We start from the raw sequence: 19,097 nt of genomic DNA on the forward strand, positions 1-19,097 counted from the left end.
TGAGTTAACGAGAACGCAGCAGATTGGCATAATGGAGACAATCTCTGAGCCAACAGCAAGATGTGCTCCAGTGGTACCAGTTATAAAGAGAAATGGGAGAATACAAATCTGTGTGGAACTTAAAAGACTTAATGTGGGAGAACATATTCTCTCAACACTGGATGTCTCTCTCTCCAAAGTGAAAGGAGCTACAATATTCTCCAAGCTGGATGCCTTGAGAGGATTCTGGCAAATCCCTTTAGCCAGAGAAAGTGCTAAACCAACTACATTTAGCATACCCTTTGGGAGATTTTGCTTTCAAAAGATGACCTTTTGGGATTACCAGTGCACCTGACATTTTCCAAAGGAAGATGGCAGAATTGTTAATGAACACAAATGGAGTTGTAGTTTTCATGGATGATATTTCGATGTACAGCTCTTCGATGGAAGAATACAACGAAACCATCAACAAAGTCCTACGGGCTAATAAGTCAGTCTGGACACATGTTTTCCACCTACCCTAAATGGAGTTTTTGGGACAGACAACAAAGATGGAATCAGTCCTAGCCCTGAAAAAGTAAAAGCAATTCAAGAATTGAATGCACCTGTGAACATACCAGAAAGAAACATGTACCGGGGGTGGTAAATTACCTTAGTCGAAACCTGCAAGACCTTTCTACAGTGACAAAACCACTGAATGAACTGTTAAAGTCCAACGCATCTTGGTACCGGAAGGAGGAGGAGGGGGGGAAAAAAAAATCAAGACATTGCCTTCAACAAGGTAAGAGAAATGATCTCAACAGCTCCAGTTCTCAAGTATTACGAAGAGTACAAACCCACAATGGGGGTCAGTGCCAATGCAGGCAGCAATGGCCTAGGTGCAGTATTGTTGCAACAACATGGCTCTGAGTGGAAGCCAGTTGCATTTTACTCTTGCACGCTTACAGAAGCAGAAAAAATATGCCCCGATTGAAAAGGAGTGCCTGGGAAATGTATGGACACGTGAGAACTTTTGCAGATACCGGTGTGGATCATGGTTTGTCATCAGTGTAAACAAATCCAAACTGCTGTAACCCTCACCAGTGGAAAAGTCCTGGATCAAGCACCATTAAGACGCTAACGTCTATCGATAAGGTTAATGAGATTTAACCCAATTGCTAATAAGTTCTGGGGAAAAATCTGGTAGTTGCAGAACACTTCGTCATGGAATGCATCATTGCACTCAACTACCCATGAGTTTAAAGATGTTGTAATGGCGTACATGGAAGCTATGGACACACACAGACCAGCATCAGAAAAGAGACTACACCAGCTACAAAAACCAACCTTGGCAGACCTGCAAGTTTAGGAAGTTCTAAGTTACATTAGAGCTGGCTCGCCCAAGTATCTAAAGGACGCTAAGGAAATGACAAGAGAGACTACTTTGCAGTGCATAGACAATTAAGCAAGTCAAATGGACACATGAATAAAGGCAATTGCGTCATAATTCTAAACGATATTAAAGGAGAAATCCTAAACCTCATCCATGAAGGACGTTACGGATTCAGGACAGGTAATTAGATTCAATACTGTGAACAGCCAACCACATGGTACGGTGGTTGGGCATCGGCAAGGATAAAGAAAGAAGTATGTGCATGCGAACATTGTAGAACTAACACACCAACACAGCACAAAGAACCTTTAACAACACCACCTCTACCAGAGAGATCTTGGAAGAGACTAGCTGCAGATTTATGTGAATTCAGAGGACATCATTACCTGGTCATCGTGGACTATTTTTCCAATAGAAATAACGTACTTGAAAGACATAACATGTTGCAGTGCTGTTGAGAAAACTAAAGGGCACTTTTGCTCACTTCGGTAGTCCAGAACAACTCGTCATGGGAAACGGATCACAATTCGCTGCAGCAGAATGTAAGTCATTCCAAACAAAATAGGATTTTGATCATATTACTAGCAGCCCACATTACCCACAAGCAAATGGAGAGGCTGAGAGAGCTGTACAGATGGCCAAAAAAATCCTACAGAGGGAAGATTCATTCCTTGCTTTTCTGAGCTACAGATCAACACCAAGAGCTGCTACTGCATATAGTCCAGCACAACTCTTGATGGGAAGACAGCTCAAAACTACTGTTCCAACTTTGGGAAAGAATCTATCTCCAAAGAGGCCAGACATGAAGAGGTAGTGAAATTGGAAACAAAAGGCTAAGAGAGCTTGCAAACACTTTTATAACAACAGATGTCTCTCATTAGAGAGCTGCCAAGTCTAGAACCTGGCAACCGGGTTCCTGTCAAACTGGGAGGACGGGGGAGGGGGGGAATGGACAACTCCAGCTGTCGAAAAGAAAAAAAAATCAGGTCAGATCATATGTAATCAAGACCGTCCAACAGTGGAGAGTTCAACAGAAACTGTTGACATCTACAGTCTGTTCCTCAGAAAGAACCATCAACAGAGCCAACTCTATAGATGGCAGATGCAGAACAAGACGACTCAAGGACTCCGAACAGACCACAGCCAGTCATTGCAGCTAATGAATCGCCAGATGACAAAGTTGCCGTGCGTTCAGGACAGGTAATTAGAAACCCAGAACAACTCAGAGACACTTAACAAGTTGTTCCATATTGAACTTCAAAACCAGCGGGATAGTGTAAATTTTGTAAAATGGTAGGAATGTAGAACTTAAAGGGAGATGGGTTAGTCTCTAAGGTGCCACAAGTACTCCTTTTCTTTTTGCGAATACAGACTAACACGGCTGTTACTCTGAAACCGGAGATGAAATGAAATACTAAGTTGCATTATACCAGTCAGCCACTAGGTGGCGCTGTGTGTGGCACACAGTAGACCCTCAGTATTACCAGCACCTCAGGAATGGAGGTGGTAAGACTGAGCATTGATTTAATACAGCTCTGAAACTTTATTTTTCACTCCATGCATCCGATGAAGTGGGCTTTAGCCCACAAAAGCTTATGCCCAAATAAATGCGTCAGTCTCTAAGGTGCCACAAGGCCTCCTCATTGTTTAGGCAGAAGAAAAATGCTGCTTTTAACCATCTTAATTAAAATGAAACAAGCACAGAACGTTTCCTTTCCGTGTCAAATCTCTGTTTTCAGCTTTCCCTTTATTTTTTTTAGTAATTTACGTTTAACGCTGTACCCTGCTGCATTTGCTTTGTTCTCTCTGCTGCTGCCTGAATGTGTACTTCTGGTTCCATATGAGGCGTGTGGTTGACTGGGCAGTTCGAGGCTCTAGGGTACCTTACTTCAGCTAAACTCAGCCATACAGGCAGAGGACTGAAGGATTTGCACTGAACACATCTGGTGTGTATCGCTCACAAGGAAGCTCTGTAGCCGGTCCATATCTGGCATAGGAGCACGACATACAGGAACACGCTGGAGGACATGGTTGCTCAATGAGAGGAACAATGAGGCCCTGCCAAGAAAGCCTTCATAGCTAGTTGTGGCCCCGCCTTTGAGAATCTCCATTTTAGGGATTAGTCATGTACTGGAGACACAGGGAACCATGAAGTCAAGCCCTGGCAGTTAAGTAACACAGGAAATGATTTCCAAATATTTGGTTTTCAAATATATTTTCTCTACAATTTCTAATTCAGCTCCATGCATCCTGTTGATGATTTAAGCCCCGATTTTTAAAAGGTATTTAGAGACACCACTGCACTCAGGGTTGTAACACCTTACTGATTTAGGAACCTACATCTCATTGACAATTCATGGGATTTTGGCTCCTAAGTGCCTCAATCCCTTTTGGAAAAAAGTGGCCTGGGCTCCTAAATCACTTAGGCTTTGCAATGCGGGTGGCAAAAGTGACTATAAGACCTTTAAAAAGCTGGGCTTTTTTATAAATCAACATGAAAAACCCTTCTGTTCAACTTCACAAATATTGACAACTACAGAGACTTTCAGTTTCCTCTGCATAGGTCCAAATCCTGGGCTTGTTATTGTGAAATATTATAATAAAAGGGGAGAGGGTGGCACTGAAGCTTGATCGCTATTACTGCCCGAGCGTGAAGGTTTAATTATGAATCATGACATTTGCCTCCATTGCATTTCTAACACCGGAAACCCAAACGTTCGGTCTTGACATTTTTGGTCAACTCGAGCCACTCAGGCTGCTTCAGCAGAGGCTTGTTTCCTGCTTAATCATCCAAATCTCTGTGACAGGAACTTTGCACTTACAGAGACAAAGAGCATTTGCTCAGCAAGTTGTGAGGTAAATGCCAGGGGAGTAAGAATAACTCTGATGGCTTGTCTCCTTGATGACAACGTACCCGCCAAAGTTCTGAGCTCTCTCTGGGCTTTATATCTATATGATCCAAATACTTGGTGGGTAATTACAACAACCAGCAACTAAAATGTCTTCACCTGCAACCAAAAGAAAGCTTTCTGTGCTCAATAAATACTTACCAAGAAGATATCACTACTAGATATCATTGGAGAATAGCTGTAGGCCTGGCCTGACATTAGTAACTTGCCTCATTTGTTAGTAGGCATTACTGGAAACAATAGGAAATGCCATTGCAAATCAGACCAGTGGTCCATGTACTCTAGTACAGTGGTTCTCAAACTAGGGCAGCCGCTTGTTCGGGGAAAGCCCCTGGCAAGCCAGGCCGGTTTGTTTACCTGCCGCGTCTGCAGGTTCGGCCAATCGCGGCTCCCGCTGGCCGCGGTTCACCGCTCCAGGCCAATGGGGGCTGCGGGAAGCAGTGCGGGCTGAGGGATGTGTTGGCCGCCCTTCCTGCAGCCCACATTGGCCTGGAGCAGCGAACCGCGGCCAGTGGGAGCTGCGATCGGCCGAACCTGCAGACGCGGCAGGTAAACAAACCGGCCTGGCGCGCCTGGGGCTTTCCCTGCACAAGCAGCAGCCCTATTTTGAGAACCACTGGACTAGCATTCGGTTTTTGAAAGCGGTCAGCACTAGATGCTTCATAGGAAAAAGGCACTTAACTCCATAATGAACAATTACAAAATAACTGCATCTACCCAGAGCTAGATTGTACCTAATAATATTGTGTAAATACTAAATTGTACCCCACACCGGGATTAACAGTGTTTTTGCTATTACTGTACTCAGGCTGACACTGGATAATAATGTTACACTGGAGGCAAGGATTCGGTGCTGGCAGTTTAATTAGTTTTATATGTTATTTTCCTTGTATGGAAATACATTTTTACAAATATTTTAAAATAAAAAGATTATGCTCAAAAAATTGGCAGGTAAAGCTGCATCTGTTCACTTTTAAGAACCTAACAAATTCCCAAGAAACCCCAAGCCTCACCATGAAACAGATGAATCTGCCGCACTGCAGCTGTCACAGGATCCAAATCATGCCAGATAACACTTTGGCGCCAGACTCATTCAAAGGTTCAGCCAACCAGGTGAACCTTTTGGTAAGCCCTGGCCAGAAGTAATTCAGGCAACTGGCTCCAGGCCCTGCGGTAAACCTTTCTTACGGTCCCAGTATCAACAATACACGGTCTCATGGCTGGGAGTACATTAAAGCCTCAAAAATCAGCGGCTCCTCTGGCTCTCTCAATAATGCAGACGCACCACATTTATTCAGAAACCAGATGAATTTAGCCTTGCACCGTAAAGGTCATAAATAACCTAAAGCCATTACCTGGAGGGCATTTGCTACAACATTTATTAATGTTTTCTTCAAAGTATTCAGAGTGTGGGTCTTTGCACGCCGTGATCTTCTGCGCATAAGTCAACGAAGAGCCCTAGGAAAAAGAAAGGGAAAGTTGTCAGAGGCAAGCATATTATGACCCTTAATGTTGCTGGTGTGTTTTGGGTTTTTTAACCTTTTATTTTTCCTTTATTTAACAGCTGTTTGAGACAGGGAATGTCATTTCATTGTATGTGTGTACAGACCCCTAACTGGGGCTTCTAGCTGCAAGCTCAAAACAAATAAATAATAAAGTAGAAATTGAAGAGATAGTGCTAGAGAATCAACGTCTTTGCAGCCAGCTTTCTTTTCAATCTGCTGTTGTATGCATGACCCAGTAAAGAGAGGAAGCTGAGGCCATCTCTGTCTGTGGAGTAGCATGGGCCAAAGTTTGCCCTGACTTACACCCCACTGAGTTGCAGCCAGGGCAGAAACTTGTCCTATGTTTTAGCAGATGCATGTTGTAGTTCTTGAACAGAAGTTAAATCCAGTCATCTCAGGCATGTTTACATATCTTATCTCTGTATCCTCATTATCCCTTGCCCTTGTGTATATTAATAACAACTTGCTTTCTCTTATGGGTTGCTAAAAAGTAATATTACAGTAGAGGCTATTTGTAAAAGAGAGAGAGATTTTTTTCCCCCACTAAACCTCAAAACCTTTGCAAAAGAGGCTCCAAATGCCACTGAAATTTCCTGGTCAAATCCTGACCCAATTAACATCAATGTTTTCGCCCTCCATGTTATGGCAAAAGGCTGCGAACATCCACACCTCCCATCCTAGATGTTGGGAAAGTTCAGATTTGGGTAATCCAAACATCACAAGTCAGGACTATCTCTGTAATGCCTCAAACCGGAAACAAAAATATAAAACAACCACAAACACTGGGAAAGTTTGAGATTTTATCTGAATCCAGTTCCAAACTTTACAGTTTGACCCCATCTCTTCTGTTTAACAATCACTATTACCAATTGCAAGCATTCAAATATCAGGAGTCAGACACCCAAAAAATCATAAAATACAAATTAAGAGATTTTTTACAAAATATATTTTGGGAGTTCTTTTCAATTGCCTTCTGATTTCTAAGCCTTTAAGCTGCACTTGCTTCATATTATCTAACTACCTTCATATCCAAGAAGGCTAGAAATGTAATTCTTTAAAAAATGAGATCTGAGATTCACACGCAGTCTCTTGAGTCCAGTACCTGGGATTTCAACAAAAATCACAAGACTGGCAATAAAAATCGTAAGCATTGGCAACGCTGCGTAATCAAAAGGAGAACGTGTTTTGCATGTTACAGTTCTAACATTTTCATCATCAGACTGGTGAGGGACACTCCACAAAACCATAGTACATTTATAGATGGAAGGAACTGGGCCTTCTTCCTTCGTTTTCATGACGACTTTGCATTTAACTAGACCTGCAGTTTATGGACCGTTCACTTTCTAGTGACAAATCACTACACACAAAAATAAATTGTGTAGCTTGTAAGCCACTGCTCTGCAATTTTTCCCTTGTAATTTCATAGCACAACAAACCATCTGATCATCAACACTCCTGGTCAAAAATCTGCAGTCCATCAAAATCAGCTGTGATCCAAATGACCTTAATTGCAGTTCAGGGAATAAAATCCAGCCCCAAGCAGCAGGCCCTAAGCACCACCCGACACGTGGTTCTAGTGTTTAAAAGCGAATTATGTGACGACGGCACCTTCTTACTCCGCAGTTCTGCTCCCTGTGTGCATTCAGAGTCATATCCCCCAACTTCATTTATTTTTTTTTAAAATAAAGGTACGATTTTACGACTTTTTACTCCTATCAGGCTTTGTGAGCCATCACTGCGGGGGGAGAGGGAGACGGATTATGTTCTCGCCCATACATCATCAACAGAATTAACTGTGGGCCTGCTCCAGCACCACTGAAATGGATAGGAATCTTTCCATCGATTTCAACAGATATAGGAATTTAGGGTCTCATTCACTCCTCTGCAGCCCTTAATTACATCCAAGCAACACCAGTGCAGGCAAGAGACTCTGTCCCTCCTGGCAAAGAACCAGTGCCATCAAACCCATGCTGCCAGATGAAAGCAGGAACCGGTTTTATCATTGTCCGTACTTTCTGATACCATTGCGGACGTCAGAAACCTCTTGGTTTAAAACCTGATCAAAATAAAATTCAGAAATGATGCCTCTTACAACACTGATGCCTCTTCTAACGGAAAGCGGCTGGCTGTGAGTCTCTTTCTTTTTTAAAACACATTATATATTATTATTATATTTATATATATATATATATATATATATATATATGGCAGGTCAGATGAATACAGAACAATCACAAAACACTCTGGACCAGATCTTCAGCTGGCATAAATTGGCATAGGTCAGTTACTTCAAAGGACAAATGTCTGAAAATCTGGTCCTTTATTCTCAAAGCAACCACAAAAAGTTCACTGTGCCTTTAAAAATAATAATAAAGGAAAGCTTTTCATTGGGCAGCAAAAGCGTAGGAGTTTCCCGATTCATTAACAGGGCACAGCTCAGAAAGCACTTAATCATTAATTCACTGGAGACTAAAAAAGACCTCTCCATCAGACTCAGAAACCTCATTAACACAATTGTTATTGTAAGATGTATATAAAACTTGGAGACATGCCTTAAAACATGGATAAAAAGAGAAATCAAAGCAGGAACAAGCTGTTTGAAGACCGGCAACGAGAATATCCTTCCTCCTTACCAAAAAACAGCGTTCACATTCCATTGTGTCTCCTCTTCAGGGTCTGACAGAGATATCCACTTCCCACTTTCATTTAAAGGGAACCCCACTGTTTTTCTTCTAGCTGGTAGAAATGTTTTGCCCTTATTTTTAGCAGTGTTTGAGAACAGGGCTCGGAAAATCCACTCAGCCAGTGGCAATCACCAGCAAGACTGACTTCTTGGACCTTGGATCCAACCTGTGCCCAGAACCGGGTAGATTTAGCCTCAAGGGCCTCTTAAGGAAAAGCACCGGCAATCCATTCTGCCTCTCCTCGGGAGCTCTGGGCGCAAAAGTCCAGCAGATAGAACATCCGGAAGGCACTTAACATACATAAAGCACATCTCTTGAATCCCGACTACTTCCTTTTCTTCAGTGCCACCATAACATGGAACCGAGCTAACTACCTCACTTAACTACCTGTACTGATCGCTCGACTTTAACTACACTAAACAATATCAAGACACTAAGGGCTTGTCTACATGGGGGTTTTGAACCATACAAATAGAGTTAATCCGCTTCTAAAACACGAGCCCTACCCATGATGCAACGCATCGCAGTGCATTAACTCTGCACTTAACCTGAAATCTGGAGTCCTCTTGCAAAGTGGACTACGTTTGCGGAGAATTGAATTCGTTTGCACTGTTGTTCGTGTGCAAGCAACAGCTGGCATCACTGCGTGCCTCCAACAGCTATCCCACATGGCTTTTCAGTCGACCATTATTCACCTGCTTACATCCTGTGCCCTCCCCTGCTCTGGTGTCAAATTCCCAGGACAAACCCTCCCCCATTTGAAAGCTGGCACGGAGCCAGATTTTGCCCATTTGCTCCTGGATTCAAGTGTATCAGCATTCTTGTGATACTACAGCAATTCTACTCCACAACTCCCACAGCACACCTGGGCCTGCTGCTTGGAGCCATATTAAGATCCTGGAGCTCAGTGACATCTGGGAAGAAGTAATCGGTGTAATAAGCTCTTGTGGCCTGCCACCAGCATAAAAACCTGTTTGTAGACACTGCCAAGCAGATGTCCTCTACGCAACGTCCCTGGTCTTGAACCCAGGCTTAGGAGTCTCAAGATAGCCGCTGCACCCTGGCCAACACCCAAAGCCTAGAAAAATCTGGTGGGCTGAGAAACTATTAGGACTGTAACCCCAGCCAAGGCACCACCCACGGGAGCGGATTGGAGGATCGCCCGGCTCCACCAATTTGTCCAACCACGCTATTTAAGCCAGGAGAAGAAACAGGAAATTTGTCCGGGCAAAAAGATGGTATCCTGTCATGGCTGTATTGGACCCTGCCTGTGCCTGGACACCATTAAATTAGGCTTGAATAAAGACTGGGAGTGGATGGGTCATTACACAAAGTAAAACTATTTCCCCATGTTTATTCCCCCCCCCCCACTGTTCTTGTCAACTGCTGGAATTGGGCCACCCTGATTATCACTACAAAAGGTTTTTTTTTCTCCTGCTGATAATAGCTCACCTTAACTGATCACTCTTGTTATAGTGGGTATGGCAACACCCATTGTTTCATGTTCTCTGTGTGTCTATATATATATATATATAATCTCTTTCTACTGTATTTTCCACTGCATGCATCCGATGAAGTGGGTTTTAGCCCACGAAAGCTTATGCTCAAATAAATGTGTTAGTCTCTGAGATGCCACCAGTCCTCCTCGTTCTTTTTGCTGATACAGACTAACACGGCTGCCACGCTGAAACATTTTCAGGCATGAGACTTGAGAACGACAGGCATCCCTAACAACATCCCCTGGGTGTTTCCATTTTCTATTTTCAGTGGCTGCTTAAAGTGCCGAGCAAATGTCTGCACCTCGGACTCCCACTCATCTTGCAGGGTTTCTCCCTTCGTCCAACAAATATCGCGCAGAATGCAACCTACTGCTATAAATGAGCAGTGCCGGTTTTTTTCAGCAGCTTTTTAACCTATTCCACAAATAGCACCATTGCCCCTTCCACTGGCCAACTGTGCTCTCCACTTCCATTCTGCAAATTCCTTCCTTTTGTCCAAGAGGCCAATGAATGGTGTCGTTAACCAGGGGATAAGTCAGGGAATAACCAAAGAAACCTCACCACCATTAGTGTCCTTAGGGTTCCTGTGGGTAAACATCCTTTCTCCACTAATGCAAATAGGGGGTGGCTAACCTGTGTCTCCAGAGCCACACGCGGCTCTTCAGAAGTAAATATGCGGCTCCTTGTACAGGCACCGATGCCAGGGCTGGAGCTACAGGTGCCAACTTTCCAATGTGCCAGGGGGTGCTCACTGCTCAATCCCTGGCTTTGTCCCCACTCCACCCCTTCCCCTGAACCTGCTATGCCCTCGCTCCTCCCTCTCCCCGTCCGAGCCTCTTGCATGCCCCGAAACAGCTGATTGGGAGGTGCAGGGAGGGAGGCGCTGATCGGCGGGGCTGCCGGTGGGCGGGAGGTGCTGGGGGGAGCTGATGGGGGGTTGCTGACATATTACTGGGGCTCTTTGGCAATGTACATTGGTAAATTCTGGCTCCTTCTCAGGCTCAGGTTGGCCGCCCCTGAAATAGGATCTCTCAGAGCTCAGCTGTATCACCACAGACCCTTCCTGGCCACCCTACATTTATGTTTGTAAACCTGCCACGGCGGTCAGCCAGTCCTAGGAACACCATTGCGGAAATGCCCCTTTCTGTGCCCTAGTACAGGGGGCAACTGAGGGAACCCATGCGCCTAATACAGTTTGGGAACCCCAGTGGTCAAAACCTCAATAATTTTCCAAGCATTACCCAGCTTTATAACCTGGTGCAACAGTATCTTTTCCAAGGCATGACACACCCGTATGACAGTGGCCCCAACAGTCGATCTCCCCACACCAAATTGGTTGGCCACATACTGGTGGCACTCCGGAGTGGCTAGCTTCCAGATGACAATGGTGACCCAGGTATGGGGGAGCACAGATTGGCATACTGGCTCTGCAACTCTGCAGTCAGAAAAAAAGTTAAAAAATCCCATCCTGAAATTCTCTCGCCAGTGCCGGTCATCCCAGGCCCGGAGAACAGTCCCTTCGCACCAATCCACGCTGGCCTCCTGGGCCCAGAAATAGCGCTGTATGGTCTGTAACTGATCCAGGAACCGGTCCTCTAGTACCAACTGCTTCCCCCATTGCTCTCTTTCTCCACGCTCCCATCCTGCTACCACCACTGCTCAGTCTCCTGCTGCTACGGCCACTAGACAAATTGGAGGATTGGGCCAAAAGAAACCTGATGAGGTTCAATAAGGATAATGCAGGGTCCTGCACTTAGGACGGAAGAACCCAAAGCTGGATATGAGTCAGCAGTGTGCCCTTGTTGCCAAGAAGGCCAATGGCATTTTGGGATGTATAAGTAGGGGCATAGCGAGCAGATCGAGGGACGTGATCGTTCCCCTCTATTCGACATTGGTGAGGCCTCATCTGGAGTACTGTGTCCAGTTTTGGGCCCCACACTACAAGAAGGATGTGGATAAATTGGAGAGAGTCCAGCAAAGGGCAACAAAAATGATTAGGGGTCTGGAACACATGACTTATGAGGAGAGGCTGAGGGAACTGGGATTGTTTAGTCTGCAGAAGAGAAGAATGAGGGGGGATTTGATAGCTGCTTTCAACTACCTGAGAGGTGGTTCCAGAGAGGATGGTTCTAGACTGTTCTCAGTGGTAGAAGAGGACAGGACAAGGAGTAATGGTCTCAAGTTGCAGTGGGGGAGGTTTAGGTTGGATATTAGGAAAAACTTTTTCACTAGGAGGGTGGTGAAACACTGGAATGCGTTACCTAGGGAGGTGGTAGAATCTCCTTCCTTGGAAGTTTTTAAGGTCAGGCTTGACAAAGTCTTGGCTGGGATGATTTGATTGGGGATTGGTCCTGCTTTGAGCAGGGGGTTGGACTAGATGACCTCCTGAGGTCCCTTCCAACCCTGATATTCTATGATTCTATGATTTGTTTGGCAATGCCACAGGTGGTCTCCAAAGCCAAATCTGTCCAGCTCTGAGTGCTGAAATACACCCCAAAGAGACTCTGTGTGATCACAGCTGCCACCACAGCGGAGCAGAGCATTGCTGGGTCCACGCTGGCCGACAGCAATTCAAAAATGGCGCTAGCCGGCACAGGAGGGCAGAGGCCTGGATTTCTCAAAAATCCGAAGCCCCCTGGCTTCCCACAATTCATAGCATCCCAGGAGGTCCAGTGTGGTGCAGTGAAGCTAAGGATCAGACCGAGAAGGCAACCCCTTTGGTTCACAGCAAGCCACCACTGTGCATACACATGACACAAACTGAGAAACAGGAGTTCCACATGCACACTATTGGTGCCACTCACCTACAGCGCTTTACCAGATGCAGCGCAATGAGCTTCGCATTCACACACACACACACGCACATAGACAAGCCCCAGGAATGGAGAAAACCCCGGATCCGAACAGACTGGAGTGGTTCTCTTCCATCTGGCACAGCAGTTGGAAGGAACTGAGGTGGTAGAGGGCACTGCACCCCCCCTTATATAGCCCCATCCTCAAGACGCTGCTTGGAGACAGTTCAGCACCATTAGACAGTGCAATATCCCTACGTAGGAATACGCGAGCCACTGGAAGAACTTTCCCTGTCAAGTGAAGGTGGGGCCGAGCCCTCCCTTTCTGTCAAATGTAAGCATTCACTTAAAAAAAAAAAAAAAAAAAAAAAAAAAGGTTTCTAATACTAATGATTAGGGCTCCATGTCTGTCTCGGAAGTCACAGATTCTGTGACTTTCCATGACTTCTGCACCAGCCGGTGCAGCTGGCTGTGGAACCGCTCCATCAGCCCTGTGGCAGCTGCTTGGGTGGCCCCGGGTAGCGGGCCCTAGGGACCACCGGAGCAGCCACTGGCGTGGCTGGCTCTGGGACCACCTGAGCAGCGGTCCTAAGGGCGGCGGGAGCAACAGCGGGTGGGCGGCCCTGGGGGACCCCGGCAGCTGGTCTTGATGGCCCCCTGGCTGCAGCCCCTCCCCCCCCCACAAGCATCACCCCCTCCTGCCCCCCCAGAGCGTCAGCCCCTGCCCTGCCCCCCAGCTAAGATTTAGTCAGAGGTATATAGTACAAGTAATGGACAGGTCACAGGCCATGAATTTTTGGTTACTGCCCATGATCTGTCCATGGCTTTTACAAAAAATACCCATGACTAAATCGTAGCCTTACTTATGGTGGTTGTGAAGAAAATCTACTGAATGTAAACCAACAGTATGTGGCCTTCCCCAGTCCACCGCAAAGTGACATTGACAAGACTCTGGTCAGTTTCACAGCTGTTCTTCAAAATACTGTGGACCTTGTGGGTCACTGTGACACTGACCAGAATCAAGACACTTTCAATCTCCAGTTACTTGAGACACCTTTGAACCAACGTGCACATTCACTGGGAGCAGTGGGGATCCAAAACTAGAGGCTGAAGGACGAATAGAGAAGCACTGTCCCCACCCCCATAACAGCACCCAACCATGCACAAATACAGCTTACAGCAGACAGGCTTCTCGGGGGAAGCATAGAATAGCATAGACCCTTCAACATCCTCGAGGCTCCAGGATTGGGTGGAGAAGGCAGACAGGAAGCCCCTTTCTCCCTTTCAGTAGCCACAGAAGGTCTTCAAATGTATTAGATACTTACACCCCAGAGGCTGATACAGAAGTGGAGTTCCTGAGCAGTACTCTGGTAGGAATCTCACCTTCTCAGCAGCTGAGAGCGCTGGGTTTTTCACTACGATATTGCCCCTGCACTTCATATCTCTCAGTTCCTGGACAATAGGTTTGGTCAGGCCTGGCTGCTGGGTGCACAGAATATTTTTCAAGTTTTGTAGCTTACCCCGGGATAAGGTGCATTGGGGGAGGGATAACTCAGCGGTTTGAGCATTGGCCTGCTAAACCCAGGGTTGTGAGTTCAATCCCTGAGGGGGTCATTTGGGGATCTGGGGCAAAAATTGGGGATTGGTCCTGCTTTGAGCAGGGGGTTGGACTAGATGACCTCCTGGGGTCCCTTCCAACCCTGATATTCAATGAGAACAAAGCCGGTTTTAAAGGAGACACATTCCAGCTATAATAGGCTCCAAAAGCCAGCATGGTCTGCAGCTCCTGAGCACGTTCCCTTTTCTGTACTACAGTCAAGGGCTGGGGACTCTGAGGCAGATGATGCAGTCCTATTCACCAGCAGGAGGTTTGCTTAATTCTTATTTATCATTATTCTAGTTTATATAAAAAGGAAAAAAATATTTTCAAAAACTTCTAGGTTCAGTGATCATTGTTCATGCTGGGCTTGCTATAGTAGTCTCACAGGAAGAGTAACAAGTAATAGAGAAACCACAGCATTTGCAAATGTGCGCTGACAGCACTTCTGCTGCAAAAGCTAACAAAATAAAATAGTTTCTGAAGGCTCTGCTGCTGGCCAAATTATTTTTAGTCAAAACTCTTCGCCTGTTTATTAAGAGGAAGCTGATCAAATGCAGTAGCTGCAGTTCTCCGGCCAGGTCATGTTGAACAGCATTAAGTCAAACAGACCTAAGGAACTTTTAAATCTTAAACCTTCACTTCAAAAACACACACACACATACACACACAGAGATAAAACAAACCACATCATAAATTATCCTGCTGGTGAGGCTTCCCGGCAAGATACATTCTTGTCTCATTTTCTGCACTGTCTTTTAGATGTTGCAAATACTGTCCTGGAAGCGTTGAAGAGACAGGAAAACCTCTTGCTCAATGGGTTCACATCCGCCTTTCAGAAATTTTGCTTGACAGGGCGCGTCTATTGACTGATACGATCACACCAAGTTGATCTGATTACTGGTGGCTGTTGCTGACTAACTGTTAAGAAATTGTCAATTAATCCGAAACTAAAGTGCATTATAAGACACTAAAAAAGAATCTTACCACTTTGGACTTGAATTCTCGGCTGGATACAATGGGCCGGATTCTAAACTCACTGTTAAAACTTCCATGGAATTAATTCTTATTTACCCTGGAGTAAGCAAGAGCACAGTCAAGGTCAGTCAGATAGATCTGCTATGCAAGGGCAGAACGACAGCTGTCCTAAAGCTAACTTACTTGGCCACAGGATGATTCCCCTTTTCCCACCCTTGCCCCCTATGCCAGGGGCCAGAAGAGGATGAACATAGAAGCTGTTATGCCAGGCAAATCCTCAGACATCCAGATCCACTGGACGTCTGGGATAGTGACAGAACACAGGTGCAGCAGGGGCCAGCATCTGGCCTAAAATTTTTCAATTCCACCCAATTTTCTGTGCAACTCATCTCTCCCTCTGCTTTAATTTGTACCTCTAATTACGGCACCTAACTTGTATTATGAAAATAAACTCTTCACTTGAAAAAGAATGCTGTAAATCTGAAACCCTTTTATGGGCTGATGTGACTCATACCATCACTCAGGAATAAAATCTGATCCCGGATTAAAGGTAAACATAACCCAGAGTCACAAGACAAATCTGAGAAGAACCTTGCACCGAAAACTTAGGGTCAACTTCAGAATTGCTCAGACTAGACAGTAGCATGTAAGGAGGAAAGACTTTTCAGAGATTTGTACAAACAGAATGGAAACATCTGAATGATGTCGATGGAAGCAAACTCATTTCCCAAGAGCAGGCAGAGACACTTACACCAGAGATTTGGATTCACCCTTTTATAACGGTTTTCTACTGCAACCTCTGTACATTACCTGAGCATACTTTGGCATATTGCTACTTTGTGCTGGGATATCAGCAGGACAAACGGGAACAAGCCTAGCACACAGGGCAGCTCAGGGAGGGGAAGCACAGTCGGCAATGCCCAGGACATTAGGCAGTGCACGAGAGGTTACACGCAAGGCAGAGACCCAGGCCTCCACCCCTATGGAGTTAAAAACACAAACGTTTACAGCGCATTCCACTCTGCAGGGTGTATTACAGACTCCCAGCAACCAGATGGTCTAACCCAGGGGTGGCCAACGCGGCTCTTCAGAGGTTAATATGCGGCTCCTTGTATAGGCACCGACTCCGGGGCTGGAGCTACAGGTGCCAACTTTCTAATGTGCCGGGGGGCGGGGGTGCTGCTCACTGCTCAACCTCTGGCTCTGCCCCAGGCCCTGCCCCCAAGCCTGCCGTGCCCTCGCTCCCCCCCACCCCCCACCAGAGCCTCCTGCACACCGCGTAACAGCTGATCGCAGCGGGCGAGAGGCGTGGGCACGGAGCGGCAGGCACCGATTGGTGGGGCTGCTGGTGGGCAGGAGGCGCTGCAGGTTGGAGTGGAGGGAGTGGATGGGGGGCTGCTGACGTATAATGGGGGCTCTTTGGCAACGTGCCTGGGTAAATTCTGGCTCCTTCTCAGGCTCAGGTTGGCGGCCCCTGGTCTAACCTATCGCATGCTTATGAGGGAGCCTCTGTAACAAACCAGGGCCGCAGCTGGTAGCTCATCAAAACGCACATCTACAACACACCTGTGCTCAACGATTCCCAGAATGGAGCTGAGCCACCTCCTCCCTGCCCGCTTTGGGGGATTAGCACCCCAGGGAGGATACATTCGTACAGAGCTTCTCTGCCTTCCATGGCGTGCAGGGACTGCAACTGCGCCTGTCCTCTCTGCTGGGCCCGATGGGAAGAGACTCACTCTCCCCACACACCCAACCACAATCCAGCCCCTAATGTTCGTATTAGAGGTGGACCTGGCTCATAAAGTTCAAATCCAGATTGGGAGTCACACTTCCCCAAAGCATGAGGGGCTTGGGACAGAGGCACCGAGTGGGCTCCATGTAACAGAAAGGACTGACCAGCTCAGAAGTTCAGAGAAGGGTCCTCCCCAACATTCAGGGGGGGTTTGCCCCCAGGCCACTGCCAGATTTGCACCATGCTGTGACAAGGTGAAGCACTTCACAGGTACTAGGTATTACTAGCATGATGCTGACTTTCTCTAAATCCTGCCTGACAGGCAAGTGTCCCTTTTCGCTCTGTGGCTAGCCAGGAACTTCTACACTGCAGCCCTTGGGGTGATTACACAGCACAAGCTGGTAACATTTCACTAAAATACCATCTCCAAATTCAAGGGGTCAAGCGGAGGATTTTAAACAGGAACTGCCTCCTGTATGTTAACCACAACGAAGTCATCGAACCCTCTGACATCAGAACCTGTTGCTATGGAAAAGACTTATGTGGTTCAGAGATGCAGTTTGTTCAGCAGCAAGATCTACTGCAAGAGGGGAAAATACAGAGCTTTATTTAAAATACCTGATCTGGTCATTTGGACGACAAATACTGTCAGGGCCAAATGCTGCCCTCAGATGCTGGCAACTGTCACTGAAGTCAAGGGGTGCTATGCCCGTGTACCTGAGATCAGAACCAGGGCCTAAGACCTACACTCAAAGCATTGAGCTCTTCAAAATCACTTACTGCCATCATTGCCCGAAAACAAGTTTATGGGTCCACTGTATGAATAGTTCACCTATCTTGTACTCTCTAGGAGTAAAGAGGGCCAGAACAAGGCCTGTCAACTATTTAATGCGGGTCTTCTGCACAAGGGTGAATTTCACCCTATAAGCTAGGAGCTTGGCATATTCTGATAGCAATGGACAGTACAACTCTCCTTCCCTGACCATCAGCCCCCCAAACCTCAAAATCTTCTGTATTTCCTTTCTTATGACTATGGATTTTTTTTTCCTAGCTTATCTTAGAGTTTTATACTGCCACCCATCACCATAGTATCCGAGCACATTTTTCCCAGCATAAACTGGGAAAGCAGGAAACTTTATTATGCATGGAACTCATTTATAATGCACAAAAACAATGTAAGTGTCCAACAATATCTGGCCCACACTCTGGCTTGAAGATGCAGGGCCAGAATCTGATCGCTGCCATTCTGATGTAAATCTGATGTAACCCCAAATGGGTAGAGCTATTCTGACATACACAAAATCCGAATCCAGTCAACAATACTTAATAAATCCTATGAGCCATCTCATTTTCTTTACTGGTCCTTGTCTAGAATACTGTACCTTAATATAGCATGTAATATCAGATCCAGAGACAGATGCTTAAGAGACCACAGCTGTCAGTGGCTTTGTGATTTGTTGCTGATAGCTAACTTTGGTTTACTTTTGATGATACATCTTCTAATACCAACATTCAACAATACATTGAAGGTGAGAATCATACTTTTGAGATTTTAGTCACATATCCTGTTCATTTGCTATGACTTTGCTCTGCTAACCATCACTGGTGTATATTAACTAAGACTTATACTGCTTTGGGGCATACATACACAGAAAGTTTGTATATGCAGGCTCACAGCAAATGTTAACACCACCTATGTGGAATTTTATAAGAACAGTTATGAAATTGTATTACTTTTCCTCTAATTCTGATACTGGTGGGCACCTTAAAGTTTCACGACTCTCCGATGGGGCTATATCTGTGCATGTGCTGATATAACACTATTTCACTGACTAGGCCCTGGTCTACACTACAAACTCAGGCTAGTATAACTGTGTCGCTCGGGTGTGGAAAATCCACACCCCTGAATGAAGCAGTTATGCCAACCGAACTCCCGGTGTAGACAGCGCTGGGTCAACGGGAGGGCTTCTCCTGCGACATAGCTACCACCTTCTCACGTAGGCAGTTACTATGCCGATGGGAGAAGCTCTCTCATCGGCGTAGGTAGCGT

The 19,097-nt window shown here is 45.9% G+C and overlaps 1 protein-coding gene across 1 annotated transcript in view; it reads right to left on the bottom strand.

The window, feature by feature from the left end:
- The window catches only part of TNFRSF1B (TNF receptor superfamily member 1B), a 39,926-nt gene that overhangs the window by 13,799 nt on the left and 7,030 nt on the right, over positions 1–19,097 (bottom strand). Inside the window, exon 2 of the mRNA XM_074934053.1 lies at positions 5,616–5,718. Within this exon, the coding sequence (XP_074790154.1) occupies positions 5,616–5,718 (103 nt within the window). The remainder of the gene's footprint in view (positions 1–5,615; positions 5,719–19,097) is intronic.

This window comes from Natator depressus, chromosome 18, assembly GCF_965152275.1.
Source record: "Natator depressus isolate rNatDep1 chromosome 18, rNatDep2.hap1, whole genome shotgun sequence".
Classification (NCBI taxonomy): Eukaryota; Metazoa; Chordata; order Testudines; family Cheloniidae; genus Natator; species Natator depressus.